Source organism: Babylonia areolata, chromosome 29 (genome assembly GCF_041734735.1).
Source record: "Babylonia areolata isolate BAREFJ2019XMU chromosome 29, ASM4173473v1, whole genome shotgun sequence".
Taxonomy (NCBI): Eukaryota; Metazoa; Mollusca; class Gastropoda; order Neogastropoda; family Buccinidae; genus Babylonia; species Babylonia areolata.
In genome coordinates this window covers 3,720,211-3,732,322 of record NC_134904.1, presented here as the reverse complement: position 1 = coordinate 3,732,322, position 12,112 = coordinate 3,720,211, and the positions used below count along the sequence as shown (strand labels likewise).

At 47.2% G+C, this 12,112-nt stretch overlaps 1 protein-coding gene across 1 annotated transcript in view; it reads left to right on the top strand.

Annotated features, from left to right (window-relative positions):
* The first annotated feature begins 1,393 nt into the window (after positions 1-1,393).
* LOC143302291 (cytochrome P450 3A29-like) overlaps positions 1,394-12,112 on the top strand; it is a 16,069-nt gene continuing 5,350 nt past the window's right edge. The window contains exons 1-7 of the mRNA XM_076616891.1: positions 1,394-1,513; positions 4,069-4,157; positions 5,266-5,417; positions 5,998-6,125; positions 6,937-7,006; positions 10,342-10,499; positions 11,838-11,926. Coding sequence (XP_076473006.1) covers positions 4,069-4,157; positions 5,266-5,417; positions 5,998-6,125; positions 6,937-7,006; positions 10,342-10,499; positions 11,838-11,926 — 686 coding nt within the window. The 5' untranslated portion in view covers positions 1,394-1,513. The remainder of the gene's footprint in view (positions 1,514-4,068; positions 4,158-5,265; positions 5,418-5,997; positions 6,126-6,936; positions 7,007-10,341; positions 10,500-11,837; positions 11,927-12,112) is intronic.

Here is a 12,112-nt window from a genome sequence, read left to right as displayed (position 1 = left end):
TATGTATGTGTTATCCAAACAGTTGGTGTAGTAGCCATTGTAAATTGTTATGAGCACTATACCCAGTGTTATTTATATTTGTGTCAGTTACATGATAATGATTCACCTGTCCCCCCGGGTGTTCATTTCGAGTTTTGTATGCGCTGAAGAGACTGAATGGATGAAGCAAGCAAACCAGACAATAGAGAGTTACAGTAGTCAAGGCGAGAGAGAATGAGAGAAACGACAAGTCTAGATGTTGCATCAATGGACAGATATTTCCGGATGGAACTGATGCGCCGCAATTGACAGGATTGACATGTCTGACTGATAAAATTTTGCATGGACAGTGTGTTGTCAAGGACAACGCCGAGGTTCCTGACTGAACTGGAAAGAGGGATGGATATACTGTCAAGTTTGATTGTGTCAGTTGTAATGGAGCTGTGTCATCAGCATAAAAATGAAGACTGACATTATGGCGGTTGATAATTTCAGCGAGAGGAGCAGTGTACAGTGTGAAGAGCACTGGGCCTAAAACAGATCCCTGTGGGACTCCATGTTCGATTTTAACGGGTTCAGACAGGAAATTATCAACAATGACAGACTGAAATCGATCAGTGAGATAAGATTTGAACCAGTTTAGAACAGTGCCGTTGATACCAAATATAAAATGAAGACGGGAAAGAAGGATTGAATGGTCTATCGTGTCAAAGGCGGCTGACAAGTTGAGAAGAGTGAGAAGGGAGATCTGTCCTGAGTCGACGCTAGCAGTAGGTTGTTCAGGATGTGGAGGAGAGTGGTTTCGGTGCTGTGGTCAGCGCGATAGGCAGACTGAAATGGGTGGATGAGATTGTTGAAACAAAGGTGGTTGTTGAGCTGCTTCAGGACAGGTTTTTCAAGAAGAAAAATAACCTGATTTGTTAATCATTCAGTCGACTGATGACTGATTAATCAATTGATTAATTGATTGAGAGAGAGAGAGAGAGAGAGAGAGAGAGAGAGAGAGAGATTGTATGTGTGTGTGTGTGTCCGCGCGCGGGCGCGCTTGTGCATGCAGGCATGTGTGTGTGTGTTTGTGTGTGTGTGTCTTACTCTCTGTCTCTCTGTCTCTCTCTCTGTCTCTCTGTCTCTGTCTCTGTCTGTCTGTCTGTCTGTCTGTCTGTCTGTCTGTCTCTCTCTCTCTCTCTCTCTTTCTCTCTTTTTCTCTGTGTATGTGCGTGTGTGCGTGCGTGCGTCTGTCTGTGTGTGTGTGCTTCGTATGTGTGTGTGTGTCTGTGTGTGTGTATGTAACCGCGCGCGGCTCATGTGTGTGTGCGTGTGTGTGTGTGTGTGTGTGTGTGTGTGTGTGTGTGTGCGTGTGTGTGTGTGTGTGTGTGTGTGTGTGTGTGTGTGTGTGTGTGTGTGTGTTCAGGTCCTGAACCGAAGTGCCCAGTCGTCCATCTTCCAGAGGACGCTGCCCAGCTCCAGAGGGGCGGACTGGAAACGTATCCGGGCCATCATCACCCCCACCTTCAGTGCTGGGAAACTGAGACAGGTGCTGGGTTTGGGTTGTGTTGGGATGGGTTTGGGTTGTGTTGGGTTGTGTTGGGATGGGTTTGGGTTGGGATGGGTTTGGGTTGTGTTGGGATGGGTTTGGGTTGTGTTGGTATGGGTTGGAATGGGTTTGGGTTGTGTTGGGATGGGTTTGGGCTGTGTTGGGATGGGTTGGGATGGGTTTGGGTTGTGTTGGGATGGGTTTTGGTTGTGTTGGTTTGGGTTGGGATGGGTTTGGGTTGTGTTGGGATAGGTAGGGTATTGTTGGGTTGGATGGGTTGGGTTAGGATGGGTTTGGGTTGTGTTGGTATGGGATGGGTTTGGGTTGTGTTGGTTTGGGTTGGGATGGGTTTGGGTTGTGTTGGTTTGGGTTGGGATGGGTTTGGGTTGTGTTGGTTTGGGATGGGTTTGGGTTGTGTTGGGATGGGTTGTGTTGGGAATGGTAGGGTATTGTTGGGTTGGATGGGTTTGGGTTGTCTTGGTATGGGATGGGTTTGGGTTGTGTTGGGATGGGTTTGGGTTGTGTTGGGATGGGTAGGGTATTGTTGGGTTGGATGGGTTGGGTTTGGGTTTGGGTTGTCTTGGTATGGGTTGGGTTGTGTTGGGATGGGTAGGGTATTGTTGGGTTGGATGGGTTGAGTTCGGATGGGATGGGTTTGGGTTGTCTTGCTATGGGATGGGTTTGGGTTTTCAATAATTTTTTTCTTACCGGCATCTTTATTTTTTACGTATTTGAAATCAAATCATTTCATTAGGTTTACTCATTTGCTCATTTTGTTTGTATATTTTGTTTTAATTTTGATATGTTAGTGTTTCCATACAAACACAGGGCTGGTGCTCTTGAGGCACTTCCTGAGCAGCACGTGGGGATTATATGTAAGGCATCTGCTCCTGTTTGTCTTGTTTGTTTGGGGGGATTGGGGGGGGGTGTTTTTTTTGTTTTTTTTTTAGCAGATGTGGTGTAGCGCATATGGTTCAGTCCGCACGCTTTGACGCCTCCGCGAAAGGGAAACCGTGTTAATGGTTTGTATAAGGAAACTGATGCCCTTGGCCGCTCTCACTGGAGGATGCTGTGCTCTAGTGGTATTATAAAGACATTTGAAAACAAGAGAACATCTGGCCATTAAGGAGAAGCGAAGCGTGAGCGGAAGCGGGGCTCAACTTCTGGAGACGTTTTCCCTTGCAACACCTGTGGGAAGTGCTGCACATCCAGAATCGGCCTCTTCTCCCATATGAGGACACACACACACCGACAGATAAGCCTGCCTGCCTACTCATCCGTCGGTCCGACGGGATACTCCATCATCATGCACAACAAACAAATAAGAGTTGTGCCGAATACGGCAGTGGTTATCAAAAAACTCAGAGTAGGGATTGTTGAGGATCTGACTGATTAGTGAGTTTGCCTAAAAAGCATCTTTGCAGATATTTCTAGGGACTTTGGTCTTTGGGTGATCGTGATCGTGATTGTGTCGAGAATTTCTAAAAAGATAACCTAGGAGGTTTGGTTGGTGCCAGCTTTGAAAATATAGGCTGGTAAAGTGATCCAGTACTATTTAACCAGCTCTCGGTGTAGTGGAGTGATGGCCTAGAGGTAACGCGTCCCGCCTAGGAAGCGAGAGAATCTGAACGCGCTGGTTTGAATCACGGCTCAACTGCCGGCCGAATTTTTCTCCCCTTCCACTAGACCTTGAGTGGTGATCTGAACGCTTGTCATTCGGATTAGAAGATGAACCGAGGTCCCGTGAGCAGCATGCACTTAGCGCACGTAAAAGAAGCCACGGCAACAAAAAAGGTTGTTCCTGGCAAAATTCTTCGATAGGAAAAACAAATAAAAAACTTACATGCAGGAAACAATACACACACAAAAAAAATGGGTGGCGCTGTAGTGTAGCGACGCGCTCTCCCTGGGGAGAGCAGCCCGAATTTCACACAGAGATATATGTTGTGATAAAAAGAGAAATACAATACAATACAATACAATACAATTATCAGAAAGGGCAAAACATTGTTGCAAACGTTATGTTTTATAGATATCTTCCCTTCGCCATTACTTTTGTTGTTGTTTTTTTTTAATTAGACTTTGTCAGTTGTCAGAATAGAACAGTACCACAGTTACCTATCTATAGTCTTGTTTTTTCCCTTTTACTTTCTTGTGTGAGCATGAGAAGAAATTTTTTATGCTGTCTGTAAAATCGTTATTGTCTATTTGCTGTTGTTGTGGGTTTTTTTTTTATCAATTTCAACGAAATCACCTTGAAATGTAACCATTTAGTCCTGATGAAACGAGTACTAATTATAATCATCATCATCATCATTATTATCATTATCATTATTGTTATTATTTATTTATTTATTTATTTTTGCGCTGAATCTTGTGCAGAGACCAATCAAAGCGCTTTCACACCAGTCATTCGAACGCTTGCATTAACTTGAGAAACTGAAGACAAAAGATGAGACAGCTATATATACCAGCTTCTCAAATTTCCAATGAGATCACCTTTGATTTTCAACCTGTCAGTGCTCGGCCCTTTTGTTTGTGGGTGACGTGTCCAGATGGAGCCACAGATCAAACGCTGCAGCCGTGACCTGACCTTCAACCTGATGCAGAAGGCCAAGGACGGCCACAAGGTCAACGTCAAGGAGTAAGTCTGGACCCGGCCCCAGATGACTGCTGACACACGCAGGACTACGTTTGAAGGGAAATAATTTATCGGGTTTATTTTGTGTGTAATTGTGATAACTTTCAACAGTAAATTTGGATGAACTTCTACACGAATCTTAAGGGGGGTGGGTGGAGGGGGGTTGGGGGGTTCAACAAGAATTTTAGGGGAGATTTAATAGTTGTTGTGTTGTTTTGTTTTGTTGTTGTTTTTTGGGGGGGTTATGGGGGAAGGGGACAGGCACAACATGACAGGCATTTTGCGGGGAAATTCAACAGGTACGTATACAACAGGTATTTCGGGGGGGGGGGGGGGAGTGGGGGAGGGGAAGGAACAAGTATTTTGGGATTGAAATCCACACCGCTTCATCAAAGCAGATACTGACGGTATATTTTATATTTTACAACAGATATTTCGGAGTAAATGGAGCCAAGTATTTTTGGTGGAAAATCCACACGGCTAACAGTAGCTACTGACGACCCACAACAGGTGTTTTAGGGGAGGAAACTGAACGGAGTGATGGCCTAGAGGTAACGCATCCCGCTTTGGAAGCGAGAGAATCTGAGCGCGCTGGTTCCGTCGAATCACGGCTCAGCCGCCGATACTTTCTCCCCTTCCACTAGACTTTGAGTGGTGGTCTGGACGCTAGTTATTCGGATGAGACGATAAACCGAGGTCCCGCGTGCTAGCATGCACTTAGCGCACGTAAAAGAACCCACGGCAACAAAAGGGTTGTTTTTGCCAAAATTCTGCAGAGAAATCCACTTCGATAGGAAAAACAAATAAAACTGCACGCAGGGGAAAAAAAAAGGTGGCGCTCTCAGTGTAGCGACGCTCTCTCCCTGGGGAGAGCAGCCTGAATTTCACATAGAGAAATCTGTTGTGATAATTTTTTTTTTTTTTTAACTACGAAATACGAATATCATGGAGGGAGTCCAATCTGCGACAGCAGTATTAGGAGTTCGGGGCGGGGGGGCAGGGGGGGGGGGGCGGGGGATGGAGGGGGGTAAAGGAATGGAACGAGTGTATTGGGAGGGAAATCCACGCCGATTAATCAATCAATCAATCAGTTATCGATGATCCCCAACAGGTATTTCGGGGCCTACACGCTGGATGTGATCGCCAGCACGGCCTTTGGACTGCAGGTGGATTCCCAGAAGGACCTGACGGAGCCGTTCCTCGTCAATGTCAAGGCCATGTTGGGGGGCGTGAGAACGTTCCACTTCTTTAACGCTTTGCTGGGTGAGTAAGTACGTACGTGTGTGTGTGTCTGTGTGTGTGTGTGTCTGTCGGGTGGTGGGGTATGTGAGGAAATGGGGTTCACGTGTGTGCGTGTGTGTCTGTCTGTGTCTGTGTATATGTATATGTGTGTCTGCCTGTCTTTCTCTGTGTTTGTGTGTGTGTGTATGTGTGTGCGTGTGTGTGTGTGTGTGTGTGTGTGTGTGTGTGTGTGTGTGTGTGTGTGTGTGTGTGTGTGTGTAATGTGAAGCTCTTTAATCAACGACCTTTTTGACAAAAGCGAAAGCGAAACTGAAATGTGGAAACTTATTTTAAAAAAAAATAAATAAATAAATAAAATTAATAAATAAAACTCTGTGTGTGTGTGTGTGTGCGTGTGTGTGTGTGTGTGCGTGTATGTGTGTGTGTGTGTGTGTCTGTCTGTGTGTGTGTCTGTGTCTGTGTGTGTGTGTCTGTGTGTGTGTGTGTGTGTGTCTGTGTGTGTGTGTGTCTGTGTGTGTCTGTGTCTGTGTGTGTATGTCTGTGTGTATGTGTCTGTGTGTGTGTGTGTGTGTGTGTGTGTGTGTGTGTGTGTGTTTCCCAGCCGTGCTGCCGTTCCTGGCGCCAGCAGTGAGGTGGCTGCGGAGCTTCTCCAAGCCCGCGGCCTTCTACACTGACAGCATCCGCAGCATGGTCCAGCAGCGGAAAGGCAGAGATGGGAACGACAGATCGGTATGACGTCAAGCTGGTTTTGTCTGTCTGCTTGTTTGTCCTGTCTGTCTGTCTGTCTGTCTGTCTGTCTGTCTCATTTTGTCTGTCTGTCTATATGTATGTGGAGTGATGGCCTAGAGGTAACGCGTCCGCCTAGGAAGCGAGAGAATCTGAGCGTGCTGGTTCGAATCATGGCTCAGCCGCCGATATTTTCTTTCCTTCCATGACTAGACTTTCAGTGGTGGTCTGGACGCTAGTCATTCGAATGAGACGATAAACCGAAGTCCCGTGTGCAGCATGGCACTTAGCGCACGTGAAAGAACTCACGGCAACAAAAGGGTTGTTCCTGGCAAAATTCTGTAGAAGAATCCACTTCGATAGGAAAAAAAACAAATAAAACTGCACGCAGGAAAAAAAAAATGGGTGGCGCAGTCGTGTAGCGACGCGCTCTCCTTGGGAAGAGCAGCCCAAATTTCACACAGAGAAATCTGTTGTGATAAAAAGAAATACAAATACAAATAAGCCAGAGGGAGGAGAAGGTTAGTAAAGGTTAGGATTAAAGGTCCCCCCCCACCCCCACCCCCACCCCCAGCAACATTTTTTTCAGCGCATAGAAAGGCGGGGCCCAGTCCTCTCCTGCCTAGCTTGGCTCCTTCCCCAGACTCGAACTCAGCTAACCCATTGGCATCCCCGAGAGCACTAGGCCCCGCCTGAATACACCTGAACATCAGTTCAGTGCCCTGAAGGCCTCAAAAAAAAAAAAAAAAAAAAAAAAGAAGCTTTGGGACCTTTTATCTGTTAACATTCTTTTTGGGTTGGGTTTTTTTTTCAGACACCTGTGGATTTTCTGCAGTTGCTGGTCAATGCTGAGGATACTGAGAATACTATAGAGTCTCACAAACGTAAGTGTGTGTGTGTGTGTGTGTGTGTGTGTGTGTGTGTGTGTGTGTGTGTGTGTGTGTGTGTGTGTGTGTGTTGTGTGTGTGTGTTGTTGTTATTGTTGTGTGGTGTGTGTGTTTTTGTGTGTGTGTGGTGGGGGGGGGGGTGTATGCATGTACGCATGCACACGTCTTTGCAGGGGTGGGGGTGCGGGCTGGGTTGTTCTACACAATACATGCACAACTGAAAGTGCTAAATGACTTTCACACAAGAAAAATATTGTAATTTTGATTTCATCCTCATCATCATCATCGTCGTCGTCGTCAGCGCCATCACCATCATCACCATTCTCATCCCCCACCTCCTCCTCCTCTTCCTCACTAGCACCACACCACACTAACACCACACCACACTAACACCACACCACACCACACTAACACAACACCACATCACACTAACACCACACCACACTAACATCACACCACACCACACTAACACCACATCACACTAACACCACACCACACCACACTAACACCACATCACACCACACCACACTAACACCACACCACACCACACTAACACCACACCACATCACAACACACAGCACTAACACCACACCACACCACACTAACACCACACCACACCACACTAACACCACACCACACTCCACTAACACCACACCACACTAACACCACACCACACTATCACCACACCACACCACACTAACACCACACTAACACCACACCACACCACACCACACTAACACCACACCACACTAACACCACACCACACCACACCACACTAACACCACACTAACACCACACCACACCACACCACACTAACACCACACTAACACCACACCACACCACACCACACTAACACCACACCACACCACACTATCACCACACCACACCACACTAACACCACACTAACACCACACCACACCACACCACACTAACACCACACCACACTAACACCACACCACACTAACACCACACTAACACCACACCACACTAACACCACACCACGCCACACCACACTAACACCACACCACACCACACCACACTAACACCACACCACATCACACCACACCACACTAACACCACACCACACTAACACCACACTCCACTAACACCACACTCCACTAACACCACACCACACTAACACCACACTCCACTAACACCACACTCCACTAACACCACACCACACTAACACCACACCACACTAACACCACACTCCACTAACACCACACCACACTAACACCACACCACACCACACTAACACCACACCACACCACACTAACACCACACCACACTAACACCACACCACACCACACTAACACCACACCACACCACACTAACACCACACCACACCACACCACACTAACACCACACCACACTAACACCACACCATACCACACTAACACCACACCACATTAACAACACAGCACACCACCCCACACCACACCACACTAACACCACACCACATTAACAACACAGCACACCACCCCACACCACACCACACTAACACCACACCACATTAACAACACAGCACACCACCCCACACCACACCACACTAACACCACACCACATTAACAACACAGCACACCACCCCACACCACACCACACTAACACCACACCACATTAACAACACAGCACACCACCCCACACCACACCACACTAACACCAAACCACACTAACACCAAACCACACCATACCACACTAACATGACACCACACCACACTAACACCACACCACACCACTCTAACACCACACCACACCACTCTAACACCACACCACACTAATATCACACACCAAACCACACCACACTAACAATACACCACACCACTCTAACACCACACCACACCACACTAACACCACACCACACTAACACCACACCACACCACACTATCACCACACCACACTACCACCACACCACACTAACACCACACCACACTATCACCACACCACACTAACACCACACCACACTAACACCACACCACACCACACTAACACCACACTAACACCACACCACACTAACACCACACCACACCACACTATCACCACACCACACCACACTAACACCACACCACACTAACACCACACCACATCACACCACACCACACTAACACCACACCACACCACACTAACACCACACCACACCACACCACACTAACACCACACCACACCACACTATCACCACACCACACCACACTAACACAATACCACACTAGCACCACACCACACCACACTAACATCACACCACACCAGACTAACACCACACCACACCACACTAACACCACACCACACCACACCACACTAACACCACACCACACTAACACCACACCACACCACACCACACTAACACCACACCACACCACACTAACACCACACCACACCACACCACACTAACACCACACCACACTAACACCACACCACACCACACCACACTAACACCACACCACACTAACACCAAACCACACCATACCACACTAACATGACACCACACCACACTAACACCACACCACACCACTCTAACACCACACCACACCACTCTAACACCACACCACACTAATATCACACACCAAACCACACCACACTAACAATACACCACACCACTCTAACACCGCACTAACACCACACCACACTAACACCACACCACACCACACCACACTAACACCACACCACACCACACTAACACCACACCACACCACACCACACTAACACCACACCACACTAACACCACACCACACCACACTAACACCACACCACACTATCACCACACCACACTAACACCACACCACACTAACACCACACCACACCACACTAACACCACACCACACTAACACCACACCACACCACACTAACACCACACCACACTATCACCACACCACACCACACTAACACCACACTAACACCACACCACACTAACACCACACCACATCACACCACACCACACTAACACCACACCACACCACACTAACACCACACCACACCACACTAACACCACACCACACCACACTATCACCACACCACACTAACACAATACCACACTAGCACCACACCACACCACACTAACATCACACCACACCACACTAACACCACACCACATCACACCACACCACACTAACACCACACCACACCACACTAACACCACACCACACTAACACCACACCACACCACACCACACTAACACCACACCACACTAACACCACACTAACACCACACCACACCACACCACACCACACCACACTAACACCACACCACACCACACTAACACCACACCACACTAACACCACACTAACACCACACCACACTAACATCACACCACACCACACTAACACCACACCACACCACAGGCCTGACACTGGAGGAGGTGGAGAGCCAGATGATCCTCTTCTTCGTTGCCGGGTACGAGACCACGGGCTCCACCCTGCAGTACCTGGCCTACAGCCTGGCCATGCACCCGGACATCCAGGAAAGGGTGGTGGCGGAGATTCAGCAGGAGCTGGGAGAGGTCAGTGAGTCACCCAGTGAGGCGAGGAGGGAGTGGTGGTGCAGACAGGGCAAGACAAGATATGGTATGGGATTCGAATTTCGGTAACGGCTCCGGGTGGATTTTTTTTTTCGATTTCTCAGGTCAACATATTGATTGATTGATTGATATGGATACAGGCTATTTGAGGAAGTGTCTGGGTTTGTACCTATGTACCTTTTATTTATTATTTACCTGTGTGCTAGCTGAATGGGTAGCGGAAGCTGCATTGAAGATGTGTACCATTGATAATGGAGAGAGTTACCACTCTTTACTATTTGTCAATGGGTTGTGGGAGGTTGTGATGTTGGCAGGAAATTCCAACGCACGACGTTGTGTGTCCAAGCTGAAATAAAAGCAAAGAAGCTGTGAATATATCTATATAATGACTAGCTGTTGTTTTTGAAGAACCATAGAGCTTTATTCTGCCTGAGTGAACCCTCCCACCCCCCCAAGCCCCCTCGCCACAGCAACACCTGAACTTCACCAGCAGACGAGTGCATGGGAGCATACATTATGCGTGCATGTGGGACTGAGCGGGTGAGCATGGGCAAGCGTTTCTGTGTGTGTGTGTGTGTGTGTGTGTGTGTGTGTGTGTGTGTGTGTGTGTGTGTGTGTGATCGGAAGTTATTTTTAAATATTTTCTTGTTTTCCTTGGATTTCATGTATCTTAATGTTAATGTACTAATTTTATTGGCGTGACATATGTTATGTGCATGCATACGTGCCTACATCCATGTTTATGTGTGTGTGTGAGTCTGTGTGTGTGTGTGTGTGTGTGTGTGTGTGTGTGTGTGTGTGTGTGTGTGTGTGTGTGTGTGTGTGTGTGTATTTTACTTATATATACGATTTATTCCCTTGATGATTTTATTAATGTATTGTTGTACAATACCTTATGGTCTTAACGTATGTTTGTGTGTGTGTGTGTGTGTGTGTGTGTGTGTGTGTGTGTGTGTGTGTGTGTGTGTGTGCATGTGTGTGTGTGTGTGTTTGTGTGTGTGTGTGCGTGCGTGCGCGCATGTCATTTTTAGTAATATATACCCTTTTTGTTGTTGGATGTTTTCATTTGTAAATGTTGTTGTGCAATACCCCATTGTCTTAACATGAGTGTGTGTGTGTGCTGAGGGGAAAGGGGGGGGGGGTTAGTCTCTCGTCAGCTATTGGGAATTCTTATTTGACTAGTTTTAATCTCTTATGTTGATGATTCTATGCTAGAGTTTACAACGAGCCTGTGATTGCACAACTTAATTTCCATGTGGATTAAGAAAGTGTTTTTGATTGACTGATTGATTGAGTTGCATGGCGTTGTGATGTCGGTAGGAAACACCAACCTACGACAATGTGTCCAAGCTGAAATACATGGACCACGCCATCCATGAAACTCTGAGGCTGTACCCGCCTGTCTCTCAGTGAGAGCAGTTTCACTTCCATCTCTCTGTCTCTTCCTGTCTCTCTTTCCTGTCTGTCTGTTTCTCTGTCTGTCTGTCTCTCTCTCTCTCTCTCTTTGTCTCTGTCTGTCTCTCTCTGTGAATGTGTGTGTGTGTGTGTGTGTGACTGAGAGAGAGAGCGTGTGTATGCGTGTGTGCATTTGATAT